Source organism: Photinus pyralis, unplaced genomic scaffold (assembly GCF_008802855.1).
Source record: "Photinus pyralis isolate 1611_PpyrPB1 unplaced genomic scaffold, Ppyr1.3 Ppyr1.4_LG8, whole genome shotgun sequence".
In the NCBI taxonomy this organism is placed as follows: domain Eukaryota; kingdom Metazoa; phylum Arthropoda; class Insecta; order Coleoptera; family Lampyridae; genus Photinus; species Photinus pyralis.
Window position 1 is genome coordinate 18,678,924 of NW_022170819.1, and position 24,306 is coordinate 18,703,229.

The window sequence follows — 24,306 nt, forward strand, 5'->3', positions numbered from 1 at the left end:
CTAAAGAATTATTAATCAAAATTAATTATCACTTCAGTTATGCTGTTCCTAGGTAGGACTAACACAAATACCAAACTGATAATGCCCCTGAAACTTTTTTTCCCCTTTCCCTGCTTAAATGTCGGAAATTGGGGTTCAATTAGCACTGTTTTACAGAATCTGAATCATTTTTTGAGGCCGGAAAAATTTGAAAATTGTCTCAGATTGACCGGGAAAAAAAATCTCTCTTACTAGATCTTGAATGAACATGAATTTCTTTTTTGGCCCGTAGAATCCACAATTCTCAAATTTCAGTTCTCAAGATCAAATATTGGGCTACTATTAAAATTAGATTTTGGCAAAAAAAAAGTATACAGCCCTTTGAGAGATTTTTGTCGATATTAGAATCGTTTTTTACCCTTCTAACTTTGCATAATAAGAATCTACATCCCAAAAGTCAAACTTTTCGTTAGCACTCTGTATCTCACAAACAAACAAAAAAGTGGCAGAGGGTCGCGAAAACCGTAGGTCTTTCAAAACAGCTATAGTCTCAACTAAAATAGGACCCAAGGTACATGGACTTTTTGAGATGTATCCTAGCGCTCCGTCGCTATAACAGTTCTTGCTCCCGGTTTCAGATACTTAATGTGAATTTAATAATAAAATGCAAAATAAAATCTACAGATAAAAGCACTCAACTGAACATTGGGTAACTAACCTAACTCAAAAAAGATCAAAAGTTTGACTAGCTCAGAAATGTAAGTAAAAAGTTCTTAGCCTTGCTTTTGGGAATAAAATTGATCTACTTTTCGCCAATAGACTGCACGTAGAGGGTTATACCGTATATCTAGACAGCGCTTTTATTTTAAGAGAAAAAAAACCAAGTAGGTACAAACTTTACTGGGTTTATTATCACAAATAGTCAGAAAAGTAAAAAAAAACAAATGAATATCTCAAAATTTATACGAATTTTTAATGGAACGCTTTGTGTGTTTTTCAAAAATAGTATGGATCTTTTTTTCTGATTTCAAAAATATAACATGGTGCAGTTTCTAAAACTAAAAAAATTGTCTCAGATTGAATGTTATTATTAATTATTATATTAGGAAATAACCTAGACCAAGTGTACTTTTTAATATTTATTTTTAATAAACAGGTTGTAACCAAAATTTATCAAAATTGCATATGATTATTTTTCTCGAATTTAAGCAAAGTATTGTTAAAAACTTGAATGTTCTAATGAAAAAATGAAATTTTTTGGAAATTCTACGCACCAAAATTTACCGAAAAATTTCCATTTTTTACTAATTCCAGTTTCTCTTAAAAACGAATCGTATTTATTTTACGCAAAAAATTGTGGTTTTAATTAAGATATTTATGCGTTTCATCTGAAAATGAAAAATTAGGATGACTCATCCCAACGAAACACTCACAACGGCTCGTTGGTCTAGGGGTATGATTCTCGCTTTGGGTGCGAGAGGTCCCGGGTTCAAATCCCGGACGAGCCCTGTTTTTTTTGTGTAATTTGTTATTAATGCACTGCCTTTTTTTGAGGCCGGAAAAAAAAATTGTCTCAGATTGACCGGGAAAAAACATTTTCTTATAGAAGGTGGCCTGTAGAATCCACAATTTCAAACATGGGCTACTAGATCAAAAGTTACAGCCCTTTGAAATTTTTCTCGAATTTCGTTTTTTACCCCTAACTTTTAATTGAGAAATCTAATCGAAAAAGTACGAATCGTTTTGGATTCTACGCACCAAAATTAATACGAAAAAGTGTTTTCCCGAGAAATTTTGGTGTAGTCGATTTTTGGCAAAAAAGGAAGGTTATACACTGCCTTTTTTTGAGGCCGAAAAAAAAAATTGTCTCAGATCGACCGGGAAAAAAACATTTTCTTGTAGAATGTGCCCCCCCCCCCCCCCCCCAGCAGACATATTCCCTTCTCCAGTCTGCACACAAGGCTGTGAAGTGCGGTTTCCGTTGCTATCGCAGTTCTGTAAGCATATTGGAATTGATGTAGTGGTCCGAGTACCCCATTCTTTACCGTTTTTAGAAGAAGGCTGATGGGCCTGTAATCTATCGCCATGTGATATTTGGCACGACTCGGCTTAGTTAGGTACACAACCCTTACTTTTCTCCAGCTTTCGACGCGGCGATATACTCTAAAACCAAGGAGGCTCTTAAGGTGCAACAGCGGCTCCAGGTCCTTCTGTCAAAAAATCGGAAATATCTCGTCCGGTCTTGCACTCTTAAATGGGCGGAACGTGTTGACCGCCCATCTCAGAGTTCCATCGGGCAGCTACTTTCCAATCGATGGTGGATCAGCCATTGGTGAATTTTTAAATTCTTTGCACTAAAAAAGCGCCGACAATTGCAAGGATAGTTGGCATAAATTCTTGCAGATTAGGTATAGGTATCCGTTCATCTTTGTGTTTAAAATAAGAAAACCACATCAACTACCAACCCCGAAGAGTTGAAGCCCAAACAAGCAGTATAAGGAATTAATATTATTTACTTACTTATTTCTTGTGTACAGATCTAAATCCAATTATATAAAATTAATAAAGCCGACTGATCAGTCGAAAATATGTCTAAAACACAAACCGCAATTAATAGTTTAGCAAAAGGAACATCGTTAAACAGCAACGTTTCTATCCTTCGTTCTTGATGTTTGCTGTAATTCAATTGACATAATAAAATACATTGAAAATCAAAAGACTGGCGACAGAATAAGATGAACCAAAAGAAACTTAATTGAGATGGCATATATAAATACAGATTAACTTCAACTGATTTCACGCACAGATCAAGTTGTATAGGTACAAAGAACTATCCTGCATCACCCATGAAGGGTGGCTGTCTGCATAATCTTAAAATGTACTAAATTATAACTAACGACTATATCATTTTGTAAGTATCTTGCGACTAACAAGTATATTACCATAGATACCTACAAATTAATAAGACCAACTTACTCTATTACGAGTATAGGTATAACATTAATTTAAAATCTATATGACTACTGTAAACAGTACTTGGACAACAAATAGGTTAAAAGTATAAACATGACTTAAAAAACTATAGACTACAACAACGAGTGTGCGATTGTCATTTACGCAAATATCACGTAAATCTTAAAAATTTTTAATTATAACCGTAAACGCAACGGTTAACGTCTTGTCCCAGGCCTCCTCCACTTCCTTGGAAAAGTCGGGCCCAAGCTTATTTTTGAGCAGTTGCATCATGCACTTCTTCAACGTCTGAAAGTAGTCGCGCAATTAAAAAAGCGAGGCGCGAGCGTGGCAAAACTTACCCAGTAGGCCTCTTCGGGTATTCCTCTTTTTGAGTGCGATTCCGCGTTCTTCTGAAGAAGTCCGATTAAGACGTCGTTCTCGTTTAGGTTATCGACGATTGATCCAATCGAATACATGACCGTAACCGCGTGAGCTTTGAATTTGCCGTTGTTGGGCAATTCGTCCAAGGGTATGTCGCGGAATGGGAAATAATTCTGCGCCTCAGGACACTCCTTGAATAGTCTGTAATGGATTAGAAATTGAAAATTCAGCGGACGTAATCTTCAGGGTAGTTTGCTTACAGCAGGAAGAGTTCCATTCCGTTTGCTTTAAGGTTCGTTTTGACTAAGTTCCATGACCGTTCTACTAGATGTTTTTCCTTTCGGGTCAATCCAGTTTCGGGATCGGGCTCGTTGGAATGCGAGACTCCCAGTAGATTAAGTACTTTATTCATTCTGCTAAAGATAAAATTCTGTTATCGCAAAGTAAAACTTATCCAAGCATTGAACAGAAAGTGAGATGACCTTTTTCTGAAGAGTAGGTAGTTACCCTGCCGTATAATGCAAATTTTGTGCTCAAGCTGTAACGGAGATGTTAACATTTTTATCTGTATCAACCTCATGTTGTTCATTAGCAATTTCATAGGGAGAGAACAATGTAATTTAAAAAGTGTTAACGATACCCGCTACGTTTTAAATTGAACCAATTGCCATCTTGTTCGCGCTCCTTGAAGGAATGACAATTTTGAGTAACATTTCTCCCATTATGAAATCCCCTTTATTTTAAGAAATTTAGATTGAATGTAAATTGGCACAACATTAGTAGGCAATGATGGTGTTAAGGCATTTTGATTTTGACACAAAATGGGCAGACTGAAAGCCATAATATTTGTGCTCATTTTGTGGCACTTTTTGCCGTATAATACAAATTTTCTGTACAATCTGTAACTGAGACATTCAAAATGTTCATTCAAATCTACAACGTTCATTCAAATAAAAATGCCGTAATGCCATAACTTTGTGCTTACTTATTTTTGTGGTAGGGGGTGGTCACAGTCGGTTGCTCTATTGTGCTCCCCGGTATTGTCTATCCTTCCAGAATGCCTGCTTGTAACACGGAAACGAAAAATAACGGGCCGGATTTTTGAAAAAAATTTTTGGGGCGCCGCAACGGCATCGAAACTTTTTAAAAAACCTAAAATTCTTATTAAGGTATTTGAAAGACCTTATTTTCCTGTGTATAACCTATAAAAATTGGGCCAGGTTTTGTTACAAAAACTGAGCACAAATGTCAAATTAAAAAATTTGTAGTCAAAATTAAATTAATTCTAATTAGAAATTACAATGATTAAATATATGTTGCCCTGTGACATTAAAATAAAAAATGTTCCAAAACCCACTCATGGGTATTGCCGCGTAACACAAAGTATTGAAACGACGCATCGTCACCAAAAGCACACAAAATGTCGAATCTGCATATTGAAGCACGTCCACGTCCAGAGAAAGAGAGGAGTTAAATAAGTAAAATAAAGTTTCAAAGAAATATTGCCATACATAAGAAAGTTGGCTATGAGCAGCCTGTGCAGTCACTGCGTATGCCCACATAATTTTTACTATGTGCGAAATGTTTGCCTTTACTAGAAGCACCTGTGGTTAAAATTTCAAAGAAATATCTCCATAAATAAGAAATTTGGCATTGCGCAGTATGCCCACACATCACTGCGCATGCCCACACATTATTTTTACTATGTGCGAAATGTTTGCCTTTACTAGAAGCGTCTGTGGTTAAAATTTCAAAGAAATATCCCCATAAATATGAAAGTTGGCATTGCGCAGTCTGCGCAAAATATGGAGTTAAATGAAACTGATCGAATTGGGCAAATATAGACCATAACAGCTATCAATTAGCGAAAACCCGAAGTCTCTGGGTGGCCCAGGGGCCGAGATCTCGATGGAACGGACGGACGGACGGACGAACGTACGGATGGACGAACGGGCGGACGGACGGACGGAAACACGAGCACATAAGCTTTACCTCAACTCCGTTGTGTTACGCTAAAAAGTAAAAAAGAAAATAAAAGCAATAGATAGCGTTTTTTTCTAGTTTCTAAATTTTATCCTTGGTTAGGTTTTCCTATTGAGACAATAAAGTTTATTATTATTATTATAAACATGAGCAAAAATTAAAACAAGTTGTAAATCAGCATATGCATGATGAAAGCGCATTTTTGGTAATACCGATCAGTATTTTATTAGCGAAGTTTAAAATTATCTATCTCATGAGTAATCTAACTCAAAATAGCTTGCACATCTACACCATACCAGAAAGCTTTTAGTGAAAATTTGAAGCCTCTAGCTGCTGTAATTGCTGAGATCTCATCCGGACAGCCAGTCAGCCAGCAATTGTCGAGAAAATTCCTATTCTAAGGGAAAATATTTTTTTTAAAAAGGAGCACAGGATTTGGGGCCTTTTGAGCAGTTTTTAAAAGATTGTTAAACAATTTTCGCACGCTTGACGGAAAGGGAATGGGTTTCTTTGATGGGTTAACAGACAAGCCTTCTTCTCTGCACGATATTTCCACTAGATTCAAACCTCCCTGCCTCCCTCAAATCTGCCAGGTACCATAACCATTACGTCATCGGCGTACACAACTGTGGTGTAGCCCCGAGTGTAGCCCGATCCAATCTTCTCAGCAGTCTACCACCAAACATCGCATAAGACAGAACTCCCCCGTGCGGGCATCCTTGTACAAATCGGATCGGTACAGAGTCGTTATTAAACGAGGGTGTGATATGATATTCCTATGATTTAGCAGGGTATGCAGGTGTCGATACTCACGTTTAGTATATAACAGCATTGTGACCACTGCTCGGACGGACGATAAGGGATTAGTTAATCTGTGGTCCTCGAATTTTCATTAATTTGACAGCTCGCATACATTAAAAATGAACATGGACCGATACCTTTATCTCGCACTCGTTTAGTCGCTTTAGTCACTCAATTATTATTCAACCCTTGTGCTTTCCATAGTAGCGCTAATCGATTCTAGAGTGGTATTGTCGAACGCTCCCTCTATATCTTGAAAAAGCCCTAGAGCTACCCCCGCAGAGGAGATCGCTTTTTTAGCTAAATCACTTTTTTGAGGATGGCAAATTCACAGGATTTTCCTGATTGATAGGCACATTGGCTCGGGTAAGGTGTTTCATAAGGACATTTGTTTCTTCTTTGCCCAGATGCAGCTCCTTACGAAAGTGAGCGAAACGTTCATTTTTCGTTCAAACTGAACTTACCTTGGGTCCGTTAACTTGTCCCCCCCCCCCCCCTGCACTTACAGATTTGAAAGTCGTATTATTATAAATTAATGTGCTCGTTATGCGCCCAGCGCCACCGATAATAACTCTTGCCCCATTTTCGTTTTTTAGGAAAATCTGAAAATGCATTTCGGAGGACCCAAGTACGTGTACGTAGTCCCCATTTGTTCGATGATATTTATGCCATCTGATACATTCGGTTATGCGATCAATTGTGCCACATGAATTAAAGTTAGCGCAATCACAGTTTTTTTTTTGTTAATTTTACAGGTACTCATGCCTTCCAGCATATCCCCTATTATCTATAAGTCTTTTCTTAATTTTTTAAATTACTTTTTTATTTTTATTTTACAGGAGATTTTTATTACCCTAAAAAGGGTTACCTAGACTTCGTTGCCCGTCCCTAACCACTTGGAGGTCCCTGTAAAATTTATTTAATAGTCTTGTTTAAAATCTTACTCAATTTTCTTTTTTGAATTTTGCTGCAATAACTTCCAAAAATACTTCTAATGTTTTTAGCTTGTAAACATTGAATTTTGTTAATAGGCCATGTGATAATTCCTTTTGATTCTAATAAATTTTTAAAGTCTTCTCTTTCAATATTAAATTCTTCACACTCATATATTAAATGTTCTGCACTTTCTATCCCATTTTCACACACACACATATTTGTTTCAATTTTTTTAATTGTATACGAATATGAATTGAAAAGTCCTCTATTTCTAATAATTTGTATAATTCCTCTATTAATACTCCAAAATTTCCATTTTAATCTATTTATGATATTTGGAATGTATTGAAATGTTTCCCTTCCTTTTCAGATTGTTCCGATTCCTCGTGCCATTTATTTATATAATAATTTTCAATTTGTTTTTAAATTTCAACTCTTTCTAATTTTCCTTCTTCATTTTCAAAATTTTCTAAATTTTTATGCGCTTTTGATGGATGTCCAAAATCAATTTTTGTTTTAATTCTTATATATGTATTATAATTTATAACGTTTTCTCCCAAAATAATATTTTTATCTTTCCTTAGATTATAATTTTGAATTTTTAAATCTATTTTTAATGTAATAGGCATTATTCCTAAAATTACTGTTACTGAATTTGTTGCTGTCCTTTCATACATGTTGAAAATTCTTCTTAAAATGTAAGACTGAATACTTATAATTTTTTTTCTTGTATTTTTTTAATTCTATTCCCCCATATCACAGATCCATATAAAAACGCAGGTAATTCTAATGCACCCTTATAAATAGTAATTAAAGTCTTTTTATTTAATCCCCAATTATCTTCACATGTCCAAATATACTTTTGAAAGAGTTGTATTATTTTACTAGAAATTTTGTCAATGTGCATGTTAAGTTTTAATTTTTCTTGAATTGTTATTCCTAAATATTTTATATTATTAACCATTTTTATTTGTTTATTATAAATTTTTATTGTAGGGGGTCTTTTAATATCCAAATTTCCTTTAAAAAGTATCATTTCAGTTTTTTCATGCGATATCGTTAATTTATTTTCAGTGCACCAATTTTCAAATTTGTTTATTATTTCATTTCCAGTATCTTCTAATTTTTTTGAGTTTTCTTCAATTATAAAAATTTTATCATCTGCATATGCAATTTCTTTGACATTCTCTTGAAAACTATTGTTAAAAATAATATTCCAAAAAGTAGGTCCTAATACTGATCCTTGTGGACAACCTTTACTGATTTCTTTTGTTATTTTCTGATATTTATTACTATAAACTGTAATTCGGTGTATACTGTAAAGGGATCCTAAAAGACTATAATAGCGCAAAAATTTCTGTTTACGGCGCACTTAAACTGTTTTCTTCCTATGAAACGACATGGGCAACAAAAAAACATAAAGTTAGAAGTGCAAATTAAAATTGCAAATATATATGGCGTAACGGTTTAAGACTCGGACTCTAACCTCACGAGTGATGAGTTCGAATCCCACAGCTTGTCAGTTTTTAGTGACACAGAACATCTCATGACTATCACGCTCCGGAGGGCATGTAAAGTTGGCGGTTCCAGCAGTCATCCCGACCGTTTTATGTTACACAGACGGCTATTGATGCGACGTGAAAACGTCTGTATCTAGGGAGTGCCACCCATGCGATACACTTGAGCACAAAATGTGTATAATACGGCAAAGCTTGGCACAAACTGAGCACAACATTTTTAATTTGACGAAGGTGTGCCTCCATCGTGAAATTGGGGGTACATACTGAGAATTTGGAATCTTCGTTACGGCTCGAGCACAACATTTGCATTATACGGCAATAATTGGCACAAAATGAGCACAAAATGATAGCGTGTCGATGGTTTAAATATCCTCATGTGGTACCTCCAACCCCACGGACATTACCGAAGGGGCTCTTTGCGCCCCATGCACCACCTCTTACCATTGTAACATAGTATTTAAAAATGCTCGTTAATTGCGATTTTTGGTACTTTTTTCAATAACAGCTAGTGTACTGCCCCTGCTAGGGTACTCAGCGAGGTACTGAGTAAGTATAGATTATAATTTCGTCGGTGGTCAAACATAAAAAAATGAAGTGACAACGAAATATAAAGCTTTCAAATTAAAAGAAACCAAGGAACTCTTCCATAATCTGGTTTGAATAACTATGGGTCATTGAGTTAGTGATATTTTCAGTGTGCAGATTTTTATACTTTGTCATAGTTAAATAACAGACATAATTTAAATCACATAGTATTCTTGTGCGTCTCCCTAAAACGATTTTGGACGGTTGATATTTTATACGTTTTTACACTGAGTACTTTAAAAATTGATACCATGGGAAAGTTTTCCATGGGGCGAATATTTCAGGAGCGGATATTACGGGAACGAACATTTCAAGGAGAATATTCTGGTCCGGTCCTGTTTCACTATTTGGATGAATATACTGCACAATCAAAAGCATCATTTGTCTGGTTTAAGTTGATTTCTTAAAAACAAAATGAATGCATTTTGGGCCCAAACATTTTAAATAGAACTTTTATCATATATTAATTTATTATGGCAACTTGGACAATGTTGAAACTTATCAGAAGCGTAGGAAGAAATATTTTTTTTGGGAGGGCCAAAAATAATTTTGACCATGCGAATGGCTGGAGTGAATCCGCGAATCTCGAATCGGCCTTTCGGTGTCAAAATCAAAATAATTTGAAATTAACAATATTGGATAATTCGAATGTGTATTTACCGACCATGATTATAATTGGCAAATAAACAAATTGAAATTCATACTATGTACAGTGAAAATTAGCACAAAATATGTTTATTGAACTATAATTTTTGATAGAGGAGTTTAAAGTAGTGATTTACCGTCCTCACGGTAAAAAGTAATAATACACATTCATGAAATAATTCCATTCAATTCAAAACAGCATTACCAATAATTTTCAACAGTTAATTCAAAATAATTCACTTTTTCGCATATTCTCAGTACTGGCAGCCTTATGAATAGTACAAATTTTGTATTTGTAAAATATTAGTTTTGGCAGATTAACATTTACTCCGGGTTCGAGTTAAAAAAATAATTAAAAAATTAGTTAGAATGTTAATTTTACACATAAATTAAAAAAAATTTAACTGAATGATGGAGGATCAAAATACCATCTTTGCTCCCCCAGTATAAAATATGGGGAGGTCTGCATCCTCCGCCCCCCGGTTCCTTCGCCCCTGAAACTTATGTTCTTGTGTAGTTTATAACAGCGCGTCTCAAACAAGCAGTTCTGATAAGGTAATCTTACAATAAAAGCGCGTTTTTCATTCAAAGATCTCTGTTTATTAAATCGGCCCATTGTATCGGTCTACCCTAATTTGGTTTTAAATAAAAATTGAATCAAAGGAAATAGGAAATGTCAATCAGCACCGTAATCGAAAAAAGTGCCTTTGCCAGCCTTTGTGTTATTTTAGTGATATAATTGCATTGTGCGGTTAAAGCTTTTAAAGCGCAAAGTTCAACACACATATCAGACTTTAGCATCATTTGTTCCGTGTAAATGAATTAGTTGCATTATTATGAAATTTGGGCACTTTTGGGGAATTATTCGAAAGAAAAAAAATTCCCCCTATGTGATGGTTTTGTCCGTCTGTCCATCTGTTCCTCTTCTAACTCGAAAACGAAAAGAGACAGCGATTTCAAACCTTCGCCGATCGATTTATACGTGTATCAGTGCTATGAGCCGGATCAAAAGTCTCGTTTCCGATTACGAGCGGTGACAAAAAAATTTCCCTACTGAAAATCGTGTGCGATTCTTCGTATCTTGTTAAACGATGTCGTTACTATTCATAGTAGTAGTACCTGTAGTAGTATACTTTATTTTTAGTGCAATGCAAACCTGTCCATGGTTTCGGTTACCATTTACTCGAAAGTCACGCGTCTTCAGCTCCCAATTAAATTTATCAACAAACATTTTAATCGACAATCATTTTAAGTGATTTGTTACTATTTTTCACAAAAATAATTTGTTTGTTTGTTGAATTAAAATTGTTTGTGTTATATAGAAATGTTTGTTTTTTGATAGTTTGGGTTAATTTTGAACGCGAAAATCAATATTTCTGAGATATGTTAACTAATGGTTTATTTGTCGAGAAACTACAAAACAAAAAACTCAGCAATGCAGCTTTTTTGAAACTTAAAAACAAGACGTTTTTGAAACAGAAACTTTTCGAAAGAGAGTCATTTCTCAAAACCAAACTACAGACTTCATCATCTCGAATGTCAAAGAAATGCCACTTGTGTAAAAAAATGATTGGGAAGCGGACAAACTGTGCCTGCACTAAATGCAAAAAGCACTCCCATCATGCTAATATTGTTTATTTCTCCATTATGCACAAAAAACACTAATGGTCAAAGAGTAACTTTGGATTGAACTTAAAAGTTGTTAAAAGTTTGTTATGGCAGTGGCACTGCAAATTGAAAAAGTTACATAATTCAAATGAAAAGAAACAGAAGCACAAATGCCGACGGCTTGTTCACGTTTTACTGTTTATGAATATAAATTATAAAATTGATTGACAATGAACTTTGAATATATCTTGTAGCTCTTACCCGCTCGTTATTCAATTAGTAACAATATAATTCAATGTGTTAACAATTTACACTACGAGAAAGAGCGTAATTAAAAGAAGCGGTTTTCACACACCACAAACGCACATGCAATAATATTCAATCGACTGACCTGCAACAATTGTCTTCTCTCAATTTCGTTACGTCCCAATTATCGGGTTCGATTAATTAGATTGTTCCCGAGGATTATGCACCGTACGCACGACCGACCGTCTTAGCTAATTTCCAAACGCGTTGTAGATAGCATCAACTTCTGTCCTGACGGATGTCGGCCCTCACCCTTCAAACTGAGCATGAATATTCAGCAATTCCGCTCCTTTAAATCGAAACTAAATTTCGTACGTTCCGTCCTTGTAAATTATCTGATATGGGATACAAGTCGATATAAATTATGTAACACGTCGTCAATTACGTGCGTTTATTTGCTTGTTTACCATACGACCGGCTATTGCTTTGTTGTATTGGGGTTCCTCAGGGTTCTGGTCACGAACCACTTTTGTTGGTGTATACGCAAGGTTGATACGAGACCGGCGTTTATAATATTGCTAAACATACCGTGGGCGATGTTTTAATTAAAAAATAATTGGTGATGATTTACGATCAATAATTCGCATGCGGTACAGTTATTTTTATTATATAACGAGTCAATGAGTCATTAATATTGTTTGTAAATAGATCACAGATTTTTTCACATTGTTGACTTATCAATGGAGATATTTGTGATATGTTGCTCACAGTTAGGTTTTTAATATTTATCGAATGTAATAGCAAATTATCCAAGTCACGTTAATTTCTTTTTTACAACACTCGCCACTTCGTTATGGATGTACAGTCAGTGCAAATAGTGGGCCATTATACTAGCAACTGATACCGATAGTGCTGCTTACCCCACTGGATCTAGCCATCCTATTATTGAAAATCATTTTAAAAAAGTGTTCATTTTATGAGCTATTTAGGAGCTTTTGGTATCGAAAGGAGAAAATTTAAGAGCTCGTTCAAATCACTAGGAATCCAAAAGGATTCAGACTCCCCAACTCCATCATTTACCCAGTTTTAAGTTAATGTTTATAGTGGAATTACCAGCTGTTTGAGACCTTTAAGCAACACTCTTCTGTACCCACTCCACCCAATGTAAAATTTCTATAAGAGCGCCCGCCATAAAAACACAAAAAATTTTTTTAAAGAACTAAGTTCATAAATTTAGACCTTTATCTACAAAATGTTCTGACTATTTTTTTCAAAAAGTTTATAGCAACTAAATACCGAATGTTTAAAGATTAGATGTTTTGCACAGATTATTGCGCTAATCTGATTTATTTTTTTACTCTAGATCAAGACGATTTATGGAACAAGTAAACCGACAGTTTTCTAGATAAGTTACTTCTAAACATTACCCCTGACATTACCCAAAATTTTCTACTTTGTCTGTAGAGCAAGAAACCTAGACATAGTTACATTGAAATATAAATTAAAGACTTTCCTTTTACAGAAAGCATTTTACTTAGTGTCCATGAATCCGGAATTTGTGATTTAAGTGCTATTTAAATAATATGTTTTCCTTATTTGACTTCTGTAAATGCACAATTCTAAGCATGTTAACAGCAATAAACATTATTATTATTATTATGTATAATTAAGAGTCATGAGAGAAAATATATCGAATATAACACTGTGATGCTATTAATTTCCGCACCCTGCACCCTTATTAAAGGAGATGAATAGCAATTCAACCTCTTTCAGAATTCTCCAAAATATAAACAACTTTGAAGCTCTAATTTTTTTTAATAAAAATTTTATAAAAAAGTAGTGTATATGAAAGTTGTGTAAAATTTTATGGCCTACAATTTGTGGTACGGGGGAAGCACAGTGGATGGGAGGTCGAAAACTTAGTCTTAACCACCAGATGACTGTCTACAATATGCAAAAGAAATTGGAACTACTTCTCAATTTGCAAGTTCAAAGTCTCTATTCCCTGGACTAAATGTACAAAGTTGGGCTTAAGTAAAGCAGACTTTTAAAATGTGAAATAAATAATATAATCGTTGGGGCGGCCAGGTACATGTCGACTTAGCTTTTCTGTGATTTCAAACTGATTCTATGGTTGCAGCCTCAAAGTAAATTTGGGCGCAATACCTCCGTGGTTGGTGCATTCGTTCAAGACCTGCGTTATGCCCAAAGAGGAAATGAAAACCTTCGATAAAGAAGAACTGTTGATTTGTCGGTTATATGTTTTATTGTTATTTGCTCCTTTGACTACTGAATACTGGTTTCCGGTATGTTGCAAATTGTGTCTTCACGTCAACTACCCGCACAATCCCAGCCTTGCTTGGGTATAAAGTTTTTCCCACCCTTCCTTTCAACCACTTATTCTTTAAAATTCCCGAATCCACAATGAAAACTAAACCTCCAGACCACTTTATCCTTAGAGTCTACTCCAAAATTCATTTACTAATTCCTTTCCTCTTTTTCATTGTCTTCCCGATATTAAATCTTCATCGCTAATGACGTTCCGTGGGCCAAACTACCAACACTTCTTCGGTTTCGGGGTCTATGACTAGTACGTACGTTAAAGGTAACATTTTCGATTTCGAAAGAGCTGTACACCCAAGACGTCCTCTCTCAGAAATTTTTTCTTTAGAATTTTAATTAAACCGTTTTTACCCGAACGAATTAGACTCTCCCATCGAAGGCGAAGTTGGCGGACTAAATTCCCAACGCATTCCTGTTTCTGCAAATGGTACTCCTATTTCAAATCTACATTTGGGTAGCTGCCCCTTCTTTAGTGTGGAGGTGAATGCTTTACTTATCTTGCATTCTATACAGTCACACCATACCTTCTTCACCAAATTTCTGAGTGCCATAAAAACATATTTCTGTCTGACGTTATTAATTAATTAATAATTAATTGTCAATTCCCATGCGACAATGCGTTGTCCTCTTTTATTATTAAAATCACCGGATCGGCACACTAAGGCCATATACCTCGCCATATACAGTACGTTTAAGAATAAGTTTTCATTACACATAATTAAGTAGCGCAATAACAACGCAGAGTTAAGGCACTAACCGGTTGGTTCAATTGTTCGATGTATTAATCACTGTCACTTAGAAACATGTCTTGGGGTAGCCTTGGTTTTAGACGAAGGCCAATAGATCGCTGTCCATGCATGTACTGATAGGGGGTTGGGCAAGTCCCATAGATTGTTGAAGAACTGGATGTGAGCCATTATCAATAAGTATAAACCATGGTGCATTTTTTGCCAGCCTGAGGACTTTGTTTTGGAGTACCTACCTGTAATTACAATTTGCTTTGCTTCCTAACGTTCTTCCCGTAAGGTAATTCAAAGTTACTGATAATGTACCCTGGAATTTTCAGCTGAATCATTTTGTGGAGGAAGCCGTTGTGCCAGATTCGGTCAAAAGCCTGAGCAACACCAAAGAACAGTATATTGTTTGTCTTCAAACTGATGAATATTTGGGGCTAAAGCCAAACTGGAATGGTGGAAGTATGGAGGGTTCCTGTAGATAATTTGTTCAAGTAGTTTCGATAGAGTACAGAGGAGGCTTATAGGGCGATACGATGTTGGGTTGTTTTTACATCTTCCGGACTTAAGGAAATGCGGAACGTGCGCATGTTTCCATTTCTTAGGAAAATATGCAATAATTAGGCAGGCATTGAATAGCGAGTTGAGGTATGACAAGCTTTTGGGTGGGAGGTTTTTAAGAATAGCGTTTGTTATCACATCTGGGCCAGGAGCTTTTTTTGTTAGGTAGGTGTTGGATTATTGTTGCTATTTCTCTTGGAGCTGTAGTTTAGGTGTTAGTTGTGATTAAGGGTTGGTGTGGTTACACTTTGATCAATAGAGTCGGTCAAGTCGGCGTCCATTGCTGATTTTAACAGTTAATACCCCTTCTAGGTGGTTGCCTAGTGCTTCGTATTTTTCATTGTCGCTAGAGTATAGTGAAGTGTTTACTTTTAGGATAGGTATCACTGGTTTAGGCTATAGGAAGAGATTCTATTTTAATTTCCCATTTTACTCATCGCGTTGGCTGCGTAAGAGGTAATTTCAGATGAGATTGCCACAGTCTTCTGATCTGATCTTTCTGACCTATTAAGTTTTGGATATATAATGGCGGTACTGTATGACTGTTTATTTTATGTCCGGTGTTAAGTGTAGCTATTCACGCTGCTTTGTAGATCGATTGCACAGTTTATGCCATCGATGCTGAATAGGATCATGGTACAAGGTTTTTATTGAGTTCAGATTTAAAATATTGGTTCTTCAGAGCTAAGGATTGGATAGGAAGATGGGCTGCAGCCTGTATATAGTTTATAGCCATTGGGGTTGATTACTCGACAACCCCCTATCTGTTGTCTTTTCTACACTTTCTATTTTCCGTTAACTGGGAATGTCAAATCACCATCCCAGACCATTCCCGACTTCCATGTTAACTGTAAGATTAGCTTTCCTTTAATGGCGAATCTAGCTGAAAATCCTAAAGGGCCGAAAACGCTCATTATTACCGCTAATGCTACCGTTTTAGTCGGCAAACCCGTTCCATCCAGGATGTATTTTTTTACCTTGTGAAATTTGAGCTTGAATATGAATTAGTCTCTTTCTCCTTCCCCAAAAATATGTAAAATCCGTTCGATTTCAACGTGATTAGTTTTTTCTTCAACTTGACCATCCAGAGCTTCACAGTTGTGTATTTTTTGACCTCTGTTCTTCGAGTATTTTCCTCTTTACAATTTGGATTGCAACCACAAAGATAAAAGGATAGAGAATACTCGAATATACCTTGTGATGGCTTCTTCTGAAACTAGGTAATCATCTCCGAAGCATTTGTTTAATATACTACTATGTACAGCTTCTGGATATTGTTCCCTAAACTGTGTCCACTGTTCCATAAAATTTCTTATTCCTTTCTATCTTCATTTCATTAAAAGATATCTTCGTTTTTATCCATCCTCCTTTTCAGATACATTAGCCTCTTCCTAGCAATTCCTCTGCTTTCTGGTAGCTTCTTATTTTCATCTTTCCACAACAAAGCGATCTCCCATCTGTCTATATTCCTTTTTCCTGTATTTTGCATAATTTTTAGCGCCTTTTTATTCCCCGACGTTCGTAAGTTATCTTCCCCCAAAATCTTCTATTCCAAAGCTTTGTTTCACTACCTCATGTAAGGTTCCTAAATCATCTATTTATTCTTCAATTTTTCCAACATGGACATTTTTTCTGTTTGCACCAATTCCTTAGTTTCGATCATTTTTCCACACGCTATCCACTCAGAGGGGTCTCTGCCATGATGGGAGCTCCATGTGGACCATAAAGTCTTCTGGTGAGTACAATTAGATGCGCACGTGGCTCTATGGATATCGTGGAATCTTCTTAAACTTATTCTTGGTAGTTTTTCTTCTAAATCATCCATTGCCAACACTTCGTCCAGTTGGTAGTGACAATCCTTGTGATTCGGTTGCACCGTTATCATTATTTCTCCATCCGCCCTCTCCACGATTTCTTTTTCATTGCCTTCATGTCTATAACCTAATTTCTACACAAGCCTCGTGACTCCCGAAAAGGTGTCAAGCGCAGCGAGAATTGTTATCTTCTCTCCATTTTTATATTTTTGAATTTATTTATAACAGTTGGAGGGGGGGGGGGTTAGGTCCACGGGGTTTAGTGTTTGCAAATGGATCGTATTGAAAGTTCTGATTTTAAATGTCCAATATTTTTTTCTCGTTCTACTTGCACCCTACAATTGTCACTTATAATTGCACAAGAGGTTTGTATTTTACCGACAATTCAACTCATGTATAAAAAATCGCATAAGCCGCAGTGAAATTGTCACTTTGACAGCGGCAAAAGTTACCTGCAACTTTTCCAGCGACAAATGCACTAGTGGTTTTTTCACTTATTCATTTTCGAACCAATTATCGCATTATCCTTTCCCATATGACTAGTTTGACGTCTGTCAGTAATTGATTAGTTATGTGAATTTCTTGTTCGTTAAATTGTCCTGCCGAATTACACTCGAGGTTTGTATTTAAACCGAGTAAATTTGTGTTGTTGCAATTCAAATCTGTTGCCTTTTAGCAATTGAACTCGAAAAACTGTCAACCTAAAAATGCTCCACCTGCGGTGTCGCATTTTTATTAGTTGATAGTTTTTCTCGTCTAATTGCTAGGCAACAGATTTTCATTACCTAAACAACCCAAATTTACTCGGTAAAATACAAACCTCTTGTGCAATTATAAGTGAGTAAATTTGGGTTGTTTAGGTAATGAAAATCTGTTGCCTAGCAATTAGACGAGAAAAACTGTCAACTAATAAAAATGCGACACCGGAGGTGGAGCATTTTTAGGTTGACAGTTTTTCGAGTTCAATTGCTAAAAGGAAACAGATTTGAATTGCAACAACCCAAATTTACTCAGTTTAAATACAAACCTCGAGTGTAATTCGGCAGGACAATTTAACGAACAAGAAATTCACCAAATTAATCAATTATTGACAGACGTCAAACTAGTCATATGGGAAAGGATAATGCGATAATTGGTTCGAAAATGAATAAGTGAAAAAACCACTAGTGCATTTGTCGCTGGAAAAGTTGCAGGTAACTTTTGCCGCTGTCAAAGTGACAATTGCACTGCGGCTTATGCGATTTTTTATACATGAGTTGAATTGTCATTATAAATTGGTTTTAAAGAACTTCCACAAGATTATCCTAAAATGATTGCGATCATAAAAAAGGGCACCAAACATGAGTTTCCAAGAATTCGAATTGTTGGTGAAATTCTATGAGCAACCATACTACGAGTATACTTCTATAAACATTATTATGTTATATTTTTGTTTTCAAGACATACATTGCAGGAGTGGTAGCCTTTAGTTTTACTTTTGAAAGTTTGGTAGAAATATCTTTTGTCCTTTTGGAAATTAATTTCTATTTGGTCCAGTTGTCAAGTCAAGTCAAAGTCGTTAATTTTTTTGGATGTTTACTGAATCTGGTGGACATAATTTTAAAGTTATTTCTAACACATCATTCTATTAAGCGTTTACCATTTGTGTTGGTTTTCTTACGTGCTGAGAATTTGCTTTTTCCCCATTTCCTTTTTCTCTACCAATTTGGGCACGGAAATCTAGAAGTATTTTAATATGTTTCTTATTCCAACAAACAAGCCTTTGTGTTTCTTTAGTGATATGATTACATTGTGCGGCTAAAGCTTTTAAAGCGTAAAGTTATTTGGGGACTTTTTCATTGGGGATGTCATTACGTGCGCTCTATTTTTAGTACATATCAAGGGATTTTATTTTTAGTGCAATGTAACTAGTGATTTCGGTTACCACTTAGGTACTCGAATGATCTGTGGATTAATTACATCTGTAACAATAAGAGACCTAGGGAGACCTTGGCCTTTCCTTGGGAACAGACACAGCTTTTTTATGTTATATAGAGATAATTTAACAATATAAATAAATTTCAATATTTACTCTAAGGAGATCGGACCTTGCCCTTGTTTGAGACTACAATTAATACTGTTTGCTATATATAAATAATATATAAATGTTTATTTTGTGATAGAAAATGATAAATTTTGAACGCGAAGATCAATATTTCTGAGATATGTTATCAATGCGGTTTATTTATCCGGAAAATCCAAATCCAAAACAAAAAGCTATGGGATGGTTTACCCTTTTTGAAACTAACTTAAAAATAATACACGAACATTTCGAAATAGTCATTTCAGAATTAAGACTACAGACCTGATTCCAATTGGGCCCATTGTGGTAACCATTGCACTCCGAGACACACACCACAAAAGCGATATTCAATCGACTGACCTGCACATTAATGCCTGCACCCACAACCGGACTGCTTTGTAAATTTGTACCTGGAAATACCTTTCGAAGTGCGGAAAACTAGGTTACTTTTAAATTTAGTTAGTTGATAACATTATGCATTATTAAACAAGATTTTATCAACACTAATTCTACGGTTGATGCATTTTTGCTTTCAGAATTATTTTGAAAAATCAAATGAGGGCTAAGTGAACGCTCAGCCCTCCAAGAATTAAACTTTTGTATACTGCAACGACGGTATTGCACACTTCGTTTGTGGTGTGCTCACAGTGTTTCCCTCGTCTTAAATGTTTCTTTTCCAACCCATATATTTTGAAAAAGAAAAAATCAGGTCAATACGTATTCTCTGCAATTTTTGTTCCATTTTTATATGGGAACATTTTCACTTGGTAAAATTGTATCAATTTTGAGTATATAAATGTTTTATATTTTGTAGCCCTCATTTTATTTTTCTAAATACCTCCGAAACCAAAAAGACAGACTGTGAAAATAAAAGAACAATAAAATTAGCTACTATGCAATACGTACCGTCGTTTAATTTTTGGGGAGGCTAAAAGGAGCGTTAACATAAATCAGTATTTTATCTTGAAAGGAAGATAGGTACCTAAGAGTCCTGCCTAACAATACTTTATGGTCCCATAAAATTGGCCGGAAATTTACTTTTAACAAAAAAGATATATTGATAAATTCTTGTTTCGAAAAGCCCACCGTAAATCATTTTTCCTTAATACCATTAAAAAATCCTAAAATTTTTAGACATTTCCAGTTCAAAATAAAAAAAAAGGCGTAATCCCAAAATGTCAAAATCCAAAATGGTGTCCATAAGAAAAAGTAAAATTGACACGTGTTTCTCCGTCACCTTGAAAAAAGTGTCTGAATAATGTTCTTCTGGATCCAGGGTATTATACCATAATATAACACAATTATACTATGGTATTACTTTACTACTGACATGAATACTAGGCGTATTGTTGAATCTTCGTAATGTAAACCCTTTGACTTGGCATTTATCTGTATTTATTTGGATATTCCATTTTGTAAACCAGGCACACTGAGTATCAATAGCTTTTTGCAGAACTATTGCTTTGTTTGGGTTTGTAACTTGAGTGAAAATGGCCGTATTGTCGCCGAAGGTGTATTGCGTTAATTCCCGGAGTATCGGATGTTTGTAGATTAAAGGACCCAGGATGCTGCCCTGCGGAACTCCGGCGTGGATATTTTTAGTTTCGTATAACGTTCAATGGACTTTAATTGGTTCTGAGGGAAGTGGGTACGCCGAGTTTTAGAAATTTGGAGTTGGAGTTGGTAATAAGGTCATGTTTAGTTCTATGGGGGAAGTTGGCGAGATTCGATCGGGTATAGGCGCATTTCTTTCGATATTATTTATAACTTGCGTGAAGTGGGTTGTGGAACATGCGGTTATTGGAGTAAAAGTTTTTTCAAGATAAGTAGCAAACGCTGCGGATTTTTCTGTGTATGAACTGTAATTTTCGCTATCTGTTTTTGAAGATAGCGTAGGCAATCCTTCAGTTTGTTTTAATCATTTTCTAGTTGTCTTCCATTTGTTTTCTGTAGGTGTTTATTTGTAGGTTATCTAGTTCTATTTTAATTTGGTGACTCATACTATTTAGTCGGTTTTTAATTGATGGGCTTCTTGTCATTTGAAAAGGATTTGAATTTTGGATTTAATTAGGTCACTAATGTGCTGTGGAGGATAGTTGTAGTCTGAAAAGTTTCAATTTGGGGCCATTTGCCATGAACATATTTCTTTTTTTAGGATAATTTTGTGGAACTCTTACTAACCATGGAATTATTAAGAGTACAATTAATGCTGGCAACAAAAATTGAGTTTGGGGTACCTTGATAAGTTGGCACCCCATTTGTTGGACTGTTCTTATTTCAAGTAAATACTCAGAACTTTTATTGAAAACACATCTACAGCTATTATGGTTGCAGATCGAACCAGGCTTCCACGAGTGCACTGCATTGCATTCGTTTCGTATAAATTCCTGATTCGTATTACACAAATTACATCAAATAATGGAAAATTTTGGGACATTGTAACTTTAATTCAAACTCAAAGAACTTCCTCACTTAAATCGATAATGCGGTCAATGAATGACGCACGTACCACCATTTACTTCCTTTCACTTTTGAACGACGGTTAACTATAGGCAATTATTGAGTTTATCACAATCCTTTGTACCTAGCGGAAATGGGCGAGCTATGAGATGGCTTATTGGCATTTCCCTCATGTTTTTAACAATAATCAGTTACATGTTAAATTTTGTGAAAAATCCACTGGAAACTTTGAACTGTGCAAGTTGATCCAAACCGAGACCACAAAAACATTACATCCTGCCTTTATAGGTCCACTTAGATCGTGTGTGAAAGTTCATCCCATAGTTTTGTATTGGAAAAAAAAGTGAATAGCTCTTAAAAACGTGTAGTTTTCCCTTTATAGAGGGTGTAACAATTAAGTATGTAGGAAAATTTGGTGTTAGAGAGGGACCAAAAAATATGACCGTGTGTTGGTTCTATTAGTCTACAATACCTATAGTATCTGAGGTTAATTGAGTAGATGTGAGTAGAGGCCTATACCTTGGTTTGGCGAGGTATGATTAGTTAATAACTAAAGACTAAACAACTCTAAAACCATCCTGATGTATTAGGTATTAGAAGAGTCACTGCAAATGTAATTTAGGCAGTCGGTATCACAATTGTGGTTTATGCAATAATAATGGCCAAAAAACGGTTTGCATTTAGTGGCTTTCTAAATTAAGTGCCTCTGCTATAAAGGCAATGGCGTTTTTCTATTTATTTAACTCTTATTTGGGAACCGTCTTTCTTTATGCGAAAAAAAAGGAATTCTAAAACACTAGAGCTTTTTATTCACTAACTATGTGAATGTTTTTTATTTCATTTAATGCATACATTCTTGTACGCAAAACTACCATACCATCTCATTTTTAAGTACTGCTTTCGAATTGTTAAATTTGAATAAATTTTGGTTGGCACAAGTGATATTTTCTCAAAACGCAATGCCTTCTTAAAACTTAATTTATTTTCTAATTTACACACTCACATTTCGACGTGACTTGCTCTTGCGGAGTTCCAACATCAACTAACTCGTAATATTCTAACGGCATTATCTAAACGCGATGACGCGTTTCTTATCCTAACACCAGCAGGTTCTATCAAATTTCGTTATCTTGCTTATTAAGTTATTAGCATAGGTAGAGAGTTGGTTAAATGGGCAAGATATACCTAAATAAAATCAAAAAACAACATTTACCCCCTCTCTAAAGTTTACTAAATATGGCGAAAAATAACATATAATTGACGTTTCTGATTTTTGGCTTTAAAATCGTTATTTGCGGAGGTACTTAAAAACCAAACAGACTTTCTCTAGGGAACTTTTTGTTTGTTTAGAAGATCGAAATGAATTTTCGTTATCACTAATACTTTATTATATATCGATACCAACTTTTGTTTTTCATATGGGAGCCATTTTAAAGTTTTAAACAATCCTGATATCAAAAATGTATATCATGTTTATAAAAAATAGAAAGAAACATTTAAGAAACATTTCGAGTGATATTTTAGAAAATTTTAATAATAGTACGAGTAATATGCATGAATAATCGAGTTTCTTTAATAAAAACTCGAATTGAAATATAATAAATGTTCAAATTGACTCAACATGTTTTTTTTTAATTTTGAACTTTTCAAGTATTTTCTTCATCGGAAGATGGTACAATTAAAAAACTCAATGGGTCATTGGTTTACTTAGAACTATGTTTTTTATATTCATTATTGTAAGAGGTAGAAATAGGTGGTGTACAAAATTTAAAATGGAGTGAACTAATGGGAGGGGGGGGGGAGGGGAAGTAAGATTGAGGGATTGACTGATTTAGTTGATCGTTCCTCTTTCATTTTAATGTTAATTGAATCTAGGGGCTTATGTTGCTACACAGTACCTAATTACGTCAGAGGAAACGTGGCATGGACCTATAATTGAGAACTACTTGGCCAAACCATTGAATAAAAACACTATAAGAAGCCTAACCCGTGGAAATAAAAGCGCGACAGAGTGAACTGAGAATATAAGGAACACTGTCAATGTCCATTCTTGAACTGAGAAGAATGAGAATTTGACAATGAGAGTTCGGGGTCACAACCAATGCGGGTGCAAGGGGATTTGTGAGATTGTCGCGCTTTCTTCCATAAGCGTTAGGCTTCTTATTAGTGTTTTTTATTCAATGGCCAAACACATTGGCCTAAGGTGCTAAAACGAAAACTTATGGACAAAGGGATTAAACACGCATTGTCCATACAAATAACTGCTTTTCTAGACAGTGGGTTGTGCAATGGCTCTAAGGGGTACAGCGGGCACCCAAATACCCTTTTACGCAACAAAGTGTCCATCAATTAGTAGCGAGGAGTGCAATAAGCTCAGAGGGAATATACAGCGCCGCAATGAGCTTTTCTCATCCAGCAATTGTCTAGGATATACTATTCCTCTAACTTTAACTTATCTGGGAAACCTGGTTACTGACGGATTTGACGCCCAATGTAACCTCCCAAGAACGGTTAAATAACCTTCACAATCAACTGATACTAATAAATGGAACACTTTCTTACTCAGACCAATAACTACACAAATTTTATTCATGCAAATGTAAAAGGATAAAAGCTCAGTGAAAACTCACCTATTTGCAAGTTAATTAAATCAATCAGAGCACCCACACACTTACAGAGGCTTTCAGATTTAC

General features: G+C 35.4%; 1 protein-coding gene and 1 non-coding gene across 7 annotated transcripts; one reads left to right on the plus strand and one right to left on the minus strand.

The window, feature by feature from the left end:
* The first annotated feature begins 1,415 nt into the window (after positions 1–1,415).
* On the plus strand, positions 1,416–1,487 carry Trnap-ugg. Its single transcript has one exon. It is a non-coding gene; the product is annotated as a tRNA-Pro (tRNA).
* Positions 1,488–2,472: 985 nt separating this feature from the next.
* Positions 2,473–24,306, minus strand: LOC116179232 (globin). 6 transcript variants are annotated; one of them, XM_031498967.1, is made up of 4 exons: positions 24,244–24,306; positions 3,576–3,731; positions 3,294–3,516; positions 2,473–3,240 (listed from the first exon to the last, which is right to left on the minus strand). In XM_031498967.1, exons 2-4 carry the CDS (start codon positions 3,725–3,727, stop codon positions 3,115–3,117), a joined length of 501 nt encoding a protein of 166 aa, XP_031354827.1. In that variant the 5' UTR covers positions 3,728–3,731; positions 24,244–24,306; the 3' UTR covers positions 2,473–3,114. The 6 variants fall into 6 exon arrangements, with proteins under 6 accessions (XP_031354827.1, XP_031354824.1, XP_031354825.1 ...); XM_031498964.1 differs by lacking the exon at positions 24,244–24,306 and adding an exon at positions 19,436–19,593; XM_031498965.1 differs by lacking the exon at positions 24,244–24,306 and adding an exon at positions 19,436–19,586 and having other exon boundaries at positions 3,576–3,728.